This window comes from Bolinopsis microptera, chromosome 8 (assembly GCF_026151205.1).
Source record: "Bolinopsis microptera isolate Bmic1 chromosome 8, MBARI_Bmic_1.0, whole genome shotgun sequence".
In the NCBI taxonomy this organism is placed as follows: domain Eukaryota; kingdom Metazoa; phylum Ctenophora; class Tentaculata; order Lobata; family Bolinopsidae; genus Bolinopsis; species Bolinopsis microptera.
Window position 1 is genome coordinate 15,277,461 of NC_087079.1, and position 16,965 is coordinate 15,294,425.

Below are 16,965 nucleotides of genomic sequence, written 5' to 3' on the forward strand. Positions count from 1 at the left end.
GAAGATATGAAGAAATCACTCATGAGATTGGCTGATTCCCAACTCAATAAATCCAAAGTAGAAGAATCTGACAGTCTTCCTATTAAAGTGAAAGCAGAGCCATGCTATCTAGCTTTAGACAATAGAAAACTTCCAACAGAAGCTGGTAAAAAAGAGACAACAGACTCAAATACTCTCCCAGAAGAGCAAATAATGTTCAATAGGAACAGAACTGGAAACAATGTTAGAGGAAAACAGAGACCTTTTGGTCAGAGGAATGACAACAGACAGGTCTGCTACGGGTGCTACTCTCCAGGACACTGGATCAGAGACTGCCCTCTTAGAGCTCCTTTCAGACAGCCGATGAACTTCCAAAGGCCGCCTTACCAGCAACACACCATGCCTAATAACCAACACTCAGGCTACAGACAAGGACCGCCCAACCCAGCCTATTACAACCAGCAGATTCCTTATTATCTGTCAGACATGATTCCCAACAATGAAGAGTTTTACGGATACAACCAAGAATACTATGAAGAACCTATGCCTACAGTGAAACCCATATTCTTCCAATGGAACGTCCGTCAAGAAGAAGAAGCTGCTTTTCTAGCCGGAGAAACTGTCAATAAAGCTTTGTTAGACTCAGGAGCAAGTAGAACAGTAGCCGGGGAAAACTGGTATTCATGCTTTCTAGATTCTCTAGATGACGAGACAAGAAGCACTGTTAAAGAATTCCCAGCAGAAATCATCTTTAGATTTGGAGTAGGAACCCTAGAATCTTCTAAGAAAGTGATCATCCCAGTCACAATTTGTACCCACAAAATTCGGCTTGAAGTACACATCGTTAACAGTGACATACCTCTTCTATTATCTTTGAAGTCAATGAAGTGCATGGGAGTACAACTTAATTTCGAGACAGACACCATTACCATCCGTGGAGAAGATTACAAGCTAGAGTTGACTAAATCAGGTCACTATGCGATCCCAATTCAGGAAGAAAACGTGATGGTTCCAAAACAAGAAGCAGATAAGCAGATGAATAGTAAAGAGAGATCTCAAGCCAGAGCTCAAGAAACAAACTCTAATCATAATTCTACTCTAAGAGACTTCAACATTCCAAATCTTGATCCTGAAGAGATAAGTGCTCAAGTAAAACCTGAGATCCAAACCATTACTAGAACGACAGATCAAGAAGAACCACAGGAAACAACAAACAACCTACCTGGTGGAACTGCAGAGCCTACAATAGTTGAAGTTAAAGACACTCCAGAAACAACTATTGAGAGAACTACTGAAGAAGTGAAACAAACAAAGAAACCTCCAAAGGCAAGGAAACCTATGAAGAATAATGAAGGCTCGATAACTGCAGTAATTGAAGGAGACACAGTGGTATTCCAAGAACCTGATTCGGATACATGGCACAAAGTTCAGCTTAAGTCTAGAGGATACACTGTCAACAGCATGAACAAGAACTACTGGAATGTCATTTCAGAAGACGGAAGTTTTTCCGGGGTCAATTTAGACAAAGTAGACTGGCTACTTGAGAAAGACCCTCCTGAACCTCCTCCCATAGCTGAACCCAATGGAAATGAAGAGAGTATCAAGTTTGCCGAGATGATGTCTGAAGAAGTTTTTGTCCTGAGAACAGTGCCAAGCACATACTACAACTAGACTGGTATTTCTGAATGTGTTAAGTTCTACCTATCTTGAGTGTTTCTCTATATTTTTGTCTGGGCAGTCTGTTTAGAGAGAAGTATAGGATTAAGGATGAAAGCATCCTTTGTGAGGACTGAGGATTGAGAAATTAGGCTACAGATATTAAAGGTTTGCAGTTTACTACAAACTGACCTGGACCCAACGGAGTAGGCTCTTGAGACTTGAGAACTCACCATACTTCAGAATGCCTTTTAACATTGTAATGAACAAAATTTTATAACATTTTAATGGACATTGTTAAATTATTAATTTATTCAATATTTAGCTTATTCTTCTAAGTTGTTTTTTTTAACAAGCCTTTTATACTTTTGAATCGATGTTGTTGTTGTTTTAGACTTTTGAATTGATTTATCTATCACAGTTAGTAGTTCCATACCTCTGGGGTTTTAACTTTTATATTTTAGACTTAGATAGGGTGGAGATTGTTCTAACCAATCTTTCCCCTTTAGCAAGATCACCCTGAACTCTACTGTGGTGAGTAGAGTGTTACACTTTGTAACTGTGCTTAGCTTTTCCTAGTATAGTTTTCAGTTAATCTTTCTAGTAAGATAGGAACTGTTATTGATATTTCTAATTGCATTTATTCTATAATGTATTGCATTACAAATTATATACGTTTTCAGATAGATTGATAACAACCATCGTGATTTCATTGCATACATCACAGCAATAAACATTTTCTACCAGTTAGATTTAGAATAGATTTTAAGATTGCCCTACTTGCCTACAAGTGTTTAAATAATATAGCTCCTCCTTACTTAAAAGAGTTGATATCTCCTAGGCAGCAAAGTTTTAAAAATGTACGTCTTGATAATGATTATTTTTACCTTAGTTTTCCGCCCTCTCCTAACTATGTAAACACAGAGAAAGCTTTTAGTCACTGTGCAGTTAAAGTATTTAATTCCTTGCCATACGACATAAGATCAGCTGAGTCAGTTACATCTTTCAAGACCAAACTTAAAACATACTTCTTTTCTCTAACATTTGATTGATTTTGCATTTACATAGGTAAAATGAACTTGTCATGTCTAATTTTCAATTAAACTAAGCTCAGTTAATGTAAGAGCCGCTTTAGAAAGCACTGGAGTTTATCTCCAGGATTAAATTATATCGAGTTATATGATTTAGCTATAAGGTGGTTTATAAATGTTGTAATTATTATTATTATTATAGCAAAGCCCTGGAATATAAAAGCAACTTAACGTGCTCCTGTTTCGTGATCAGCAATGATGAGCTCTGACCAAACTTTCAGTCGGCCGGAATATTGTACACTTTGCTGACGGTATGAAAAGATTATAAACTCGTTAAAATATACACCACCGCCATGCAGTGCCTTCAAAATTTAAAATACTAGATACTACACATTGAATTAGGATTCCTTTCAATATCAAATTGATATATTGTAATCTTCTAGCACTGCTTTTCTTTGAGCTGTGTTTTAACAACGTTATTTTGATTTACGGAGAGTGATACTGACTCAATTTTACATCTGTCTCTGAGGAAATTATGTCCGAAACGATTTTATTATTTTTTCATAAAAGGTCAAGAATATGCGATTACAATTATTATTAAATCTGAAATAGCTAATAATGTAACTAAATATAAACTGTCCCATGTAAACAATGTTCGTTTATGATCGTTTTACTCGTACATGTATGCATTCTGATAAAATTGCACCTTGTTATCATTTTCAAATTGTGTTTATTACTATTTATTACGCTTAATTATCCTTTTGTCTTTAGTCTGTATTATTTTGTTATTTACACATAGTCATAACCGAAAAAAATTTCAGGTGTCATGTCTCCACACGATTTGGTTCCGATGAACTTTGGTATCCGGTTACTGGACTCACCGACACACAGTACCCTGGAGCTTATAGCAAAACAAAGAAAAGTAGTGAGAGCTAGTTCAGTTATCTTATCATTTAACAGTCCTGTGATAGATCACATGACCACAACTCTTCATATGACTAGTTTGAATATGGAAGAGTTCAGTGAGAAAGCTGTGAGATATTTTGTTCATGCTGCCTACACTGGGAAAACTCCACTTATCGCTAGAGATGTATTCAGAGATATTAATAAGTTGGCCAACGTATTTGAAATGTCTTGGTTGGTGAGCCGATGTGTTGATCAGTTTAACCATATGGCTGGTACTATCCAAGAACCTTCATATCGAGACTTAGTTTTCTTATTTGATGAAGCAGTTTATGTTTTATCTAACCTCAAATCTAGACAGTTAGTTGAGATTGCTCTTAAAAAGATCCAGTCACTGAATGGGGAGTCACAGCGGGATTTTATCTTCAGATATCTCCAAAACTTGACCTCTCTGTCTTGCCAACAACTAGATTTGATCATTGAGCTGACGAAAACTAATGTAGAATACATTGTAAAACCGATTACAGAACAAATTACTGCTAGTTTATCCAACCAGGGAACTTTGGATCTAACCAACTTCAAATATACTCTGGAAAACATTGATTTGAGTTATTGTCTTAAAAACAATATTCAGCTTTATGAGAGACTGTTTGGTATGTTAGAGGAACTGTGTGGTACAAATGTTGATTTGAAGTGGCTGCTTAGACTTCAAAGAAAATCTATTAAGGAGTCAACAACATCCAAGGAATTAATCTCTTCAACTGCCACCACTTCTGGAGTTACTCAGTGTCTTAGTGTCCGTAACATACCTTGTGCTACAGCTACACCAATAATACCAAATATGTTTCACACACTTAATACTACCTTGACATTTGATGAAGTTGTTGATTGGTTGGGTACATCTGACGAAGTTTCAAATTTCTGGATGTTCTTGGAGGGAATATGGACTTGGATGAGAGCTAATGAAGACACTCAAGTAAAAATTTCACCCAAGTTACGAAGAAAAGTTTGTGAAATCAGAAAACAGCGGAAATGGAGAAAAGTTTCCGAAAATTTTCTTGAAAATCTTGTTCCCCTATCAGAATCTTCCTATAAATTTTTTCGAGGAGTAATAACCTGTGAAGATCTTTGTACAGCTATGCTAACAGAAGCAGGATGGAAAATCACATTTACTGAAGAAATCAAGGATATTTTTTCCCTTCTGAAAGAAGAAACTAAGATATCCTTTTTCAGCCATAGATTCCAAGGTTTTTCAAATTGTTCTAAACCAGGGAAATGTGGATTTATTCTAAAAACAGTACCTGCAAAAGAGCATGCTAATTTCGTTCTCTCTACTGATCCCATTGATTACTTATACTCAGAAGAAATACATTATCATAATGATATAGATACTAAAGATTTACATCTATTAGTGCAATGGCGCAAAAAGCTAAAGATTTTCAACATGCACACCGGTCATTATCTTCCGATGAGCTGGGCTGGTAGACCTGTACAAGAGGATAATGGACTTCTTTGGAATACATTTCCAGTCCATGAATATGGAAAGGATGATACGTATGTTTTTTGTTTATTGTACCCAAATTTGTAAAAAGGAAGTGTCCGAAAGACGTTAAAACGTTTTTCGGCACCAATTGCAATTTCTTTATGGTATCACTGCTATGTTTTGGATCAGCTGAAATGTATTGATACAGATGTTTTAAATTTTGGTTTGTCATCTATAACCCCTACAAGGTTATATACTTATATTATATGACAGGGGACATTAAACAACCCACTCGTCCCTTATGGTATAACCTTTATTCATCATGTTATAGATGTGGATACTGGCGGGGAGGTGATCATTGTTTGTTTACGTTTTGGTGGCGCCTCTATTAAGCGCAAGCAGATCAAAGAGGTGATCATTGTTTGTTTACGTTTTAGGTGGCGCCTCTATTCAGCAGGTTGAAGATGTGATGCAAATTTTGTATTATCGAAGGCTTGTAACACTTTTAACGCCTTCTTGTTACCCCCCTTTGAAGGTCCCGAATTATTTTCTGAACGAAAGCTCAAATATAACCGAGAAATCGACCTTCGTATTAACTCATTTTGATGACTGTTTCTGACCTAACATTGCACAAAAAATTGATTGCCTCGATCTTTCGGTTTCAGCTTAACTCCTTAGAGTTAGGTCATGAGTAGAACCGAAGGATCAAAATATATGTTGCTTGTTGCTCGTATTAACTATAAAACATCAATTTTGAGGGAGAAGGAAGTGTTTATAGGTTCTGAAACCTAGTTAAATCGATTTCTCGTGCAATTTTAGATCAGAAACAGTCATCAAAATGAGTTAATACGAAGGTCGATTTCTCGGTTATTTTTGAGCTTTCGTTCAGAAAATAATTCGGGACCTTCAAAGGGGGGTAACAAGAAGGCGTTACAAGCATTACAAGTGGTACAAGCCTTCGATAATACAAAATTTGCATCACATCTTCAACCTGCTGAATAGAGGCGCCACCTAAAACGTAAACGAACAATGATCACCTCTTTGACCTGCTTAATAGAGGCGCCACCAAAACGTAAACAAACAATGATCACTTCCCCGCCAGTATCCACATCTATTGCCTCATTGTATAAATAATTTTGTCTTGTGTAAATGTAATTGTAAATATAATTGTAATGCTGCTGTACAATTTATTTGAATTTTAAAATAAAAGTGTCTCTTCTTTTTTGCGTCTGTGGATAACACCAATATACTGCTCTGACCTGTTTAAACTTGCAATTACTTGATAGTTTTTTCTCCAACCTGCCTGCAGTGGTTTCTAGCTCGAACAACTGACAGAAAAAAATTGATTGAAATAAAGTTAGGACCTCAATTAGATAATTTTAGAGACGATTTAATCCAGAAACCTTAAAAATCAACCCTCTGTCATTTTCACATTCATGTTCATGATATCTACATTCTTTAAGGATTTGTGTTGCCTAGTAACTGAACTCTCTTTGGAGTGATTTGTTGTCCGTTCACCATATACAGAATCAACAAAATTTCGGATTATTAAATGAACAGTTAAATTGTGGTACTTTCAAAAGACAAAAATTGAATTGTTATTTTAGAATTGTATTTCAGCAGGATGAAGATGTTGCATGGCTGCTGAGGGGATTACCATTATTTTTCATCCTCTTAATTTAATTAATATAGATTTAATTTTGTTTTACATTAATTGTATATAATATACTTATATATTTTGTAATATAAGTACATACATAATCGAAACATTTCAGGTGAAATGTCAAAAGTGTTTGTTCCAATGAATTTTGGTATCCAGTTACTGGACTCTCCGACCCACAGTACCCTGGAACTAAAGGCAAGTCAGGGGGCAGTGATACCAGCCAGTTCAGTGATCCTATCTTTCAACAGTCCTGTGATAGATCACATGACCACAACTCTTCATCTGACCAGTGTTGATATGGAGGAGTTCAGTGAGAAAACTGTTAGATATTTCGTTCATGCTGCCTACACTGGGAAAACTCCACTTATTGCTAGAGATGTATTCAGAGATATCTATAAATTGGCCAATGTTTTTAAGATGTCTTGGTTGGTGAACAGATGTCTTGATCAGTTTGAAAATTATATGACTGAAGCTATTCAAGAAGCTTCGTTCAAAGATTTGATTTTCTTATTTGATGAAGCAGTTTATGTTTTATCTAACCTCAAATCTAGACAGTTAGTCGAGATTGCTCTTAAAAAGATCCAGTCACTGAATGGGGAGTCACAACGGGAATTTATCTTCAGATATCTCCAAAACTTGACCTCTCTGTCTTGCCAACAACTAGATTTGATCATTGAGCTGACAAAAACTAATGTAGAATACATTGTAAAACCTATTACAGAAAAAATTACTGCTAGTTCATCTAACCAGGGAACTTTGGATCTAACCAACTTCAAATATACTCTGGAAAATATTGATTTGAGTTATTGTCTTAAAAACAATATTCAGCTTTATGAGAGACTGTTTGGTATGTTAGAGGAGCTGTGTGGTACAAATGATGATTTGAAGTGGCTGCTTAGACTTCAAAGAAAATCATGCAAACAGGCAGTGCTACCCAAGGAATCTGTGACTTCAATTGCCAGCACATCTGGTGTTGCTCAATTGTCTGACAGTAACATAATACCAAATATGTTTCATACTCTTAACACTAGCTTAACATTTGATGAAGTTGTTGATTGGTTGGGTACATCCGACGAAGTTTTGAATTTGTGGATGTTTTTTGTGGGAATATGGACTTGGATGAATGCCAACGAGGGGTCTCCAGTCAAATGTTCACCAAACTTTCTGAACAAGGTTCGTGAAATTAGAAAAAAACGGAAGTGGAGAAAAGTGTCTAAATCATTTCTATGTAGTCTTTTGCATAAATCAGATCCTTCGAGTGAATTTTTCTATGCAATCACGTCCTGTGAAGATCTTTGTGAGACAGGTTGGAAAATAATGTGTAATAAAGGTATTATAATCAAAGACATTTTTTCTGTTTTTGAACAAGAGATTAAGTTACACTTTCTCTGTCAAAGTGTCAAGGCTTTGTCGAATTGTACTAAACCAGGGAAATGTGGATTTGTCCTAAAAACAGTACCTGCTAAAGAGCATGCTAATTTTGTTCTCTCTACTGACCCCAATGATTACTCAGAGGAAATACATTATCATAATGAGATAAGTGCTAATATATATATATATATATATATGCATCTCGTAGTAGAATGGAGTTGCAGACAAGAAAGGTGGGACGAGTTTCCGTTGGGTAATTATCTTCCGATGAGCTGGGCTGGAAGACCTTTATACCAGAATAATGAAATTCTTTGGGATACATTTCCATTGCCATGGACATTCTATTCGAAGAATGACCGCTGCAGCTGCTGTTTCAAATTATTCTTCCCAAATTTGGATTGATAAGAAAATTTTGGGATATATTCGCTGAATTTTATTTTGAACTTTATTAAATTGAATTTTATTTTGAATTTTATTTTAAATTTTATTTTAAATTTTATTTTTGAGGATGAATTAAAAATGTGTAATAATATCTTAATATGAATAACCAACTCTAAGATGTAATATTATGAATTGACATTTGACTATATTGATTGAGGTAACGAATCGAATAATAATAATAAATTGAAATTTAATAACACCGCTTTTAAGATAAATCTTATATACTCAGCAGTGTTTGAACTAGTCATCCCCGAAAATATCATGAATACTGAGCTAAAAAATAACATATGCTTGAAAATATATCGTCAATACTAAAGCCCGAAAATGGTACTTAAATATATTATGCAAAGATCGAATTCCAAATATGACCACAATAGTTATCGATAAAGTTTTTCAAGTTCATCTGGAGACATTTTGAAAAGGTAAGTTTTTAGAAAAGCTTTAAAACATTCCAAAGATTGAGCAGAGGTGATGGTAACAGGCACACGATTGTAGATCTTTGGAGCCACTACAGAGAAGCTACGCTCACCAAACTTTGAATTACAAGAAGGAACAATAAGCTTCAATGAGTGACCATGATGAGCCCCCTATCAAGATTCTAAAAAAAGTGCGATGAGATTGGATTTGAGACTAAAAGTGCGATTTTCACGTGTCACGTGCAGTGGTGAAATGTACTCCCCCCACCACCCCCACCCCCCCCTACCCAGCCTGCAAGATTTCTTGCTCCACAAATTATTCTCTATTTAAAAAGATTTCAGATTTCGCGAGTCCCTTTGTGAGCGAAATTGTAAGTATGTCGCTTTATGTCGCTCGAAAATTTACGTGCGTATTTTTATGAAGTATATAGAGTTACATATTGTAAATCTGATATGCCTATTGTAGCACAATGGTTTAGGGCGCGATTGCGTAGCAATTGGCTACGGTTCGAACCTCGTCGACGGTCATTTTTTTGGCAATTATTAATTATTTTACTAAAATTATCATCAGAGCACATTGTAATATACTTTATCCGATAAATTATACTGTTCGTACTTCAGCTAGAGAAGACTGGCATTTAAGGATTTGTCCGGGGAAGGCCTTGTTCGCACTAGAACATGTCAAATTATGGTAAACGGATTTATCTGGTAATGTTTGTTTTGTTTTAAGGCTAGAATTTAGAACGGAATCAATTTGATGAGGATCCAGAGTTAATTACCTGTTAGGATTAATAAGTCAGTTCTACAGTTGAAAAGACCCTTTTTCAAACTTTTAATTATGAAGAAATATTCACTATGCCTAATAGGCATTGCCTATGGCAGTATTAAGAATACTCTGAGAAATATTGAGTCGACTTTAGCCAGGAACAGTACCTTGAGATTTCGACCGTTACCAGACCTCCTTTAATGGTAACCATGGTAACTATAGTAACCACTGTGAATCTTTATCTTATAAACCGATTAATATCGACAACAACTAGTATCCTTTAAGACCTAGACAGTACAGAAAAGTAAGCCGTCAGAGTAACACAACCAGTAATAATTCAAAACAATCAATACCAAAAGTTCAATGACCATAAAAAGTCGGCTTGATGATAAAGACGAAGGGGCCAGCAAGATGAGGAATATTATTATAAAAATGCAAGCGCGCGACCGGATATGTAGTGCTGAAAGAGGGTGCCGAAATCTCGTGGTTAAACTCGCGATAGGGAGGTGAGATTTTATATCAAATCGTCAAAATCTCGCAATAATTGAATATACTTGTTATACTTTAACCACGTGATCTCACACCGCACTAAGTTCCGAATTTACAAAGTCTTAAGCAAATTTTTGTGTCGCTTAAATCTTTTAAATTACATTTTTATATTTTCTCACACATTCTTTTGTTAATTTTTTTCTATGTTTATTTTAAGATTTTGTGCGATGAGCCTGTCTCGCAATCTCACATGAATCTTGACCTGGGTGATGAGCATACTTGAACATGTCCTGCAGATAAATTGGTGCCAATCCTAACAGTGACTTGTGAGATAGTAATAAGATTTTGAAGACAATCCTTTTCTTTACATCTAACCAGTGAAGCTTTATCAGGTCATCATCAAGATGGTCATGTTTATATTTACCAGTGACAGCTTTTGCAGCAGCATTCTGAAGTAACTGGAGCTGATGCAGCAGCTTCTCGCCGATACCAAAGAACAGACCGTTACAGTAATCTAGACATGACACTACTAGACTGTTAACAATGATCTTTGGGTCTCAGTAGAAATCTGATTTTTCTGATATTACGTAACGTATGAAAACATTTCTTCTTGAGATTTACGATCTGTTTATCAAATACCAGCTGATTGTCCATTACTAATCCAAGGTTCTTAACAGTAGGCACAAACATCACCAAAGTGTTAGGAGCTATATCAACGCCATGAAGTTCTATCTCACTGAGCACTTTACTAGGTCCAAAGACTATGAGTTGTGTTTTAGAATCATTCAGTTGCAGGTAGTACTGTGACATCCAATTCTTTATCCTCAAGAAGCAGTTTCTCAGCTGATTGGTTAAGGTTTTGACCTGATCAGAGGGTTTGAAAGATTTCATGATTTGATGATCATCTGCATAACCAATAATGGAGAAACCAGATTCTTTAACACATCTGTACAACGATCTGATATAGATGTTGAAGAGTACCGAGCCTAAAACAGAGCCCTGAGGTACGCCAAATCGGACAGTTATTGTTTCAGAGACAGATTTGCCGAGTCTAGTCCGCTGACAACGTCCTTTAAGGAAGCTGGTGAACCAGCTAAGAGCAGTTCCTCTGATTCCTATTTCTTGCTTCAAGATACGGAGTAACAAAGTATGATAGATATTGATTATGATAATGATATTGATTATGATAATGACAAGAAAATTTGTTTTTTTCGTAAAACAATTTTAGTAAAATAGAGACGTAACGATTTAACCAGAAAATTCGCAACATTGGGTTCGTGGAAGACTTCCACTGGAAGTGGTATCTACATTGTAATAACAGTGTTGTATATTTAGCTAAACATTCTTCGGGAATATTTGGTAATCGATCACTGCACCTGGTATTGAAACAACCAATATTATGATACATTTTTAGTTATCTTAATTCGCTCGGTTTAACAAAAAGTTTAATCGAGGTTTCTGACAAAATATGTGGAATTTTCTTGGGACAATAATGGTGATTGTAACTGTAATATTCAGGAGGATGTTGATGATTGCTGTTAGATGGCTGTCGATGGGAAAATGAAAAAGTTTTGTCAAAATGTGTTCATGTTCCTGATCATGGTCACTACAACATCACTTTTCTTTCTGGCCCTGTTTTCACTTATGAAGGTTTGCTTTTAAAACATACATCAATTCTTTCAGCTTGCATTATATCCTATAGCTTGCATTATCTCCTATAGTAACAGAATACTTACAGTAGAACACCAGACTTTGACAAGTCTCGAACTGGTAATAAATTGGTAGCAAACCGTTAATAAACCGGTAATAAACCGGTAATAAACCGGTAATAAACCGGTAATAAACCGGTAATGAACCGGTAATAAACCAGTAATAAACAGATTATAAACTATTAAATTCCAGGTAACACAATCTAGTCAAAGCAACAACACCACCAACTCTACCTCTTCGGAAGAATGTAACTTGACAGATAGTTTTGGTTTTCTTATTCAGTTTCTGCTTGCCACCATCGCTTTCTCTATCCTTGTCCTCAAGAGATACAGGTGAGGTTTTACCCCAGAGTTTTGGTTTGTTCTTAAAGTTAAAACCGTTAAATACACTATCAAATTTAAACATCGTTATACTTACTGTACAACTAAAATGAAAGACATGCATTAAATGTACTTCTTTCATTGCATGCAGGTCTTTTAATTTTAATGTAATTTATGTTCATTGTGATGTAATTATTGATTATGTTTAAACAAAATTATATCTCTTTTCATACATTATTTTCTACAGAATTATTTTATAAAAATTACATTGCAGCATTTTGATTTGCATCTTTAAGTGTTTTAATCATGTCTTCAATACATGATTTTTTGACTTGGGTTCAAAATTTAAGTGGTGCTTAAAATTTGACGAATGAGGCAAACTGCTCAAATTATTTTGAAACTCGTAGCTACGTTTAATGTGCAGGCACCATACAATTTTGAGCAGTTTAAATTTAAATCGCTGTGAACAATTTAGTGTCACCTATGTCTGTAAAAAAGTTGAAGTTAATGTCAAAATGCGAAGAATAGCAGCTGCAGTGAGATATTGTTGGCGGATTTGTTTGAGGATTTTGCTCGTGCAATAGGCCTATTTAGAAATAGGGATCATTTTCAAGCACAGTTTAATTAAAGAGGATTCAAATAATGCGATTTAAAATGTATATCAGGGCCTGTCAGCAGCTTTTGCGAAATAAGTGAGGTCCAGAAAAGGGATGCACTTTTGGTGCGGTCTGTATCTCAACCAGAAGCTGGTCCTCTTGTGTTGCCTCCCCCCTCTCATTTGACCAAAGGGAGGGAGGGAGGGAGGGAGGGAGGGAGGGAGGGAGGGAGGGAGGGAGGGAGGGAGGGAGGGAGGGAGGGAGGGAGGGAGGGAGGGAGGGAGGGAGGGAGGGAGGGAGGGAGGGAGGGAGGGAGGGAGGGAGGGAGGGAGGGAGGGAGGGAGGGAGGGAGGGAGGGAGGGAGGGAGGGAGGGGAGGGAGGGAGGGAGGGAGGGCCGGGAGGGAGGTAGGGAGGGAGGGAGGGAGGGAGGGAGGGAGGGAGGGAGGGAGGGAGGGAGGGAGGGAGGGAGGGAGGGAGGGAGGGAGGGAGGGAGGGAGGGAGGGAGGGAGGGAGGGAGGGAGGGAGGGAGGGAGGGAGGGAGGGAGGGAGGGAGGGTGAGAGAGAGAGAGAGAGAGAGAGAGAGAGAGAGAGAGAGAGAGAGAGAGAGAGAGAGAGAGAGAGAGAGAGAGAGAGAGAGAGAGAGAGAGAGAGAGAGAGAAAGAGAAGAGAGAGAGAGAGAGAGAGAGAGAGAGAGAGAGAGAGAGAGAGAGAGAGAGAGAGAGAGAGTAGCAGAACCTCACTTTAAACCTCACTCCCCAGGGAACCTAAATACGAGAGGAGAAGTGTTATGGTGTGGCTGTTAGACGTTAGTAAACAAGCTATCGGAGCAGGTTTTATACATGTTTTCAACGTTCTGGCTTCCCAGCTCTTCTTCTCAAACCAGGACCCCTGCTCCTTGTATGTAGCTACGTATTTTTAGTCGGTCTAATTAATTAAAATCAATGATTTGCCATATATGGGATAATGTGCCTTCTATTTTGCAATTTAATCCGATTGCTGCTTAAGTTTTGATTCGTATAGGAGTGTAAGACAATTTTTAATGCTCTTTCCAAAAATTATCATTATTTCCTCCCCCAGGTATTTCGTGAATATGTTTATTGACATGACCATTGGACTGCTAATACTGTATGGTCTGATAACGTTATCTAGGTATTTGTTACGTGATAGTAGCAATGCTCATCTTAAGAGTGGTGAATACGGCAACCCACCACAGGTTTGTTATTAGTTTTAAGTTATTAGTTACTTATTAGTTACTTATTAGTAACATATTAGTTACTTATCAGTTACTTATCAGTTACTTATCAGTTACTTATTAGTTACTTATTAGTTACTTATAAGTTACTTATTAGTTACTTATTAGTTACTTATTAATTACTTATTAGTTATCATTAATTACTTATTAGTTACTCATTAGTTACTTATTAGTTACTTATAAGTTACTTATTAGTTACTTATTAGTTACTTATTAATTACTTATTAGTTATCATTAATTACTTATTAGTTACTCATTAGTTACTTATTAGTTAGTGTCAACAATATAACAAATACAAGATTTTACACAAATAGGCTAATAATTTTAAGAGACACTTTTCTATGAGGGATCTTACACAGCAATATCATATACACTCGATTATTATATAGCCCGGATTTACACTGTCTGCTCTCTATGCTCAAGTTCTCGTAATAGTAAATAATCAAGTAATCTAGTGATAATATTTTGTAATACTCCTCCTTAGTTAGCTTACACATCACTACGCTATTAGTTTTACGTGATAGGTCATAATAAACCCGGATTATAAATTTCGTAAGAATGAAACCTCAAAAGTATCTTATATCCGTCGTCATTTCGTTTTAAATTCTGGAGAAATAACCCTCTACTTTTATTTATAAAATTACGTGTAACAAGGCTAAGACTACTTCTTACTCAGGCTAAAGCTTGGCTGGCTCAATGTGGAATTTATCTCCTGATAATGATAATTCAGAAGCTTTTAGTGTCTCCCTTGGTCTTGATACCGTTCTGGACTAATGTAAGTTTCTGTTAATGCTTGTTAATTCAAATTTGATTGCCATTGTTCGGAATAGCCCTAATTAGGTCATCTGTGACATAATATGACACAATTTTGATGCGTAAACAGGAACGCGCACAAGCGTTACACTACATGTTCTCGCGCTCTGGGCATAATTAGATATATAGCGGCGCGCAGCTTGCTTGTACGTTTTGCGCGCGCTCGTATTCGATCAGACGATCAGTCACGTCCGCGAAAGTCCCGTCAATCATCGCTGGTCGCTGTAATAGTGATATACTGCACGTTACTCACGTATCCATGCAACTGATCAGTTTAGGAGGCCGTTATTTAACAGCTTTGTTCTCGGACCCGTCGAAATGTGGTATAAACTGAGTTATTTTTTCTCGACTGTACTTTTAAGTTGTATGTGACAAACACGAAGTCGGAAATACATTTCGGAAAATGAAACCGGGTTATGTTACAAAGTGACATGAACTGTATTAGTGGTTATCTGTGTAATTCTTCGTTGAAAATGATAACTCCTTTAAACCACACTTCTACGTCACTTCGATGAGACCGTTAAAATAACCGAAATAAACGGACCGTATATCCTGAATAGAATAATCAGGCATTGTTTTGGCAAGCTGACATTTTCTAACTCTTCAGTTCCGGAAGTTTCTGTTCTCGCCGCTGAAAGGACATGGAAAGTTGGAGGTGGTCGTCGTAATGCTCATTGTCCCGCTCTTTGTCAACGCTTTCATGTTCTGGGTTCAGGTCAGTTAACAGATTGATATTCTTATGTTTTAAGGACGTTTCTGTGCAGATTTTATCTAGCTTGTTTTTATTTGTAACCGGCAGATTGTGAGTATGTAACCGCTAATGCAGATTGTGAGCCACTAACCGCTGCGCATATTAAACTATTCGATTGGGCGACATCTGTCCGACAGCGACATCTGTCCGAAAGCTGAATTAGGGATTTCGGACAGATGTCGCTGTCGGACAGGAGTCGTTTTTGGCGACATCTGTCCGAATTTCGGATCATATTGTAATTTAGGTTCACATTCGCATTTCACAAGCTCACAGGTAATCTCGTGACGTTCTAAAGCTGATGTGATCCCTTAAGATCTGATCCATCGATACGTGATTGACTAGTTGAGAACAGGATCGTGCTAGCCGTACCCTAACAAGCTGTCGATCACATCACAGGACATGAGTACATGTAGGACAGCAGTATGGAGATCACTTATCGCAATCCACAATGGCAACCAATCTTCAGTTTATCCCTGGACGCAAACAAGGCTCGGAGAACCCTATCCTAAGGATCAGATACGTCTTCGACAAGCGAAGTAACGACACCTCCTACTGGAAATGTTCGGAATTCCGAAAGGGTTGCAGAGCCCGCATCCGTACCGTGGACAGACAACTGATCACTCCTACTCCTGACCACACTCACCCTGTCCACCATGCTGAAACGACCGTCCACGTCAGCAAACAGAACTTGAAAAGAAAGGCTTCTGGTGGAGATCAACCGACGAAATACCTCGTATCTGAAGCAGTCGGTGGATTGGGTTACGAATCTAGAGCAAAAGCTTGGCTGCCAGCTGGTTCATCCCTCAACAGAATGGTACAGAGAAGAAGAAAAGCAGCTAACAGACACCCTTCTGAACCCTAGAGATCTGGAAACGCCTCTCCATTCCTGCAAACTACTCATCCTCTCTACCGACAACGAACCAAATGATTCTCTGGACTCTGGATGGGTCGAACGGACTCGTCCGACTTTTCTTTGGGACCTCTTAAGACGCAATCAGATCCTGAAAAAACCACGACCCCTCTACCGCAACCTGTTTCGAGGAGATAGACCACCTGGGCTTCGGGGCTACCAACCACAATCCACCTCCATGGACTACAGCTCGCCATTCACAACGCAGTTGCTTCGTGGGCCACTCCACTACAACAGGATGTAACTTCCACTACAAGAAGCCTCCTGAAGCATGTTAACAGACCAACATCTGGGAGGAGTACCTGACTCCAACTCCTCCTTTCGGATTCTTCGCGATGACTGGAGTGAGCATTGCCTACGTTCCGGAGACTGACGTCCCTCGAATCTGAGACCCTGAAAGCCCATCCTTCCTAT

At 37.6% G+C, this 16,965-nt stretch overlaps 1 protein-coding gene across 1 annotated transcript; it reads left to right on the forward strand.

The window, feature by feature from the left end:
* The first annotated feature begins 11,715 nt into the window (after positions 1-11,715).
* On the forward strand, positions 11,716-16,503 carry LOC134820186 (uncharacterized). Its single transcript, XM_063830408.1, has 7 exons — positions 11,716-11,848; positions 12,101-12,240; positions 13,585-13,722; positions 13,903-14,038; positions 14,754-14,852; positions 15,498-15,605; positions 16,108-16,503. The coding sequence occupies exons 1-7, from the start codon at positions 11,741-11,743 to the stop codon at positions 16,501-16,503; spliced, it is 1,125 nt and encodes a 374-aa protein (XP_063686478.1). The 5' UTR covers positions 11,716-11,740.
* Positions 16,504-16,965: the final 462 nt, after the last annotated feature.

Bases quoted from the DNA above. Each gene is read 5' to 3' on its own strand.
- LOC134820186 (XM_063830408.1), top strand. From the start codon at position 11,741: ATGGCTGTCGATGGGAAAATGAAAAAGTTTTGTCAAAATGTGTTCATG. The intron at 14,039-14,753 runs GTTTGTTATTAG...CTTCTTACTCAG, and splicing joins AATACGGCAACCCACCACAG to GCTAAAGCTTGGCTGGCTCA. The intron at 15,606-16,107 runs GTCAGTTAACAG...ACCAATCTTCAG, and splicing joins CTTTCATGTTCTGGGTTCAG to TTTATCCCTGGACGCAAACA.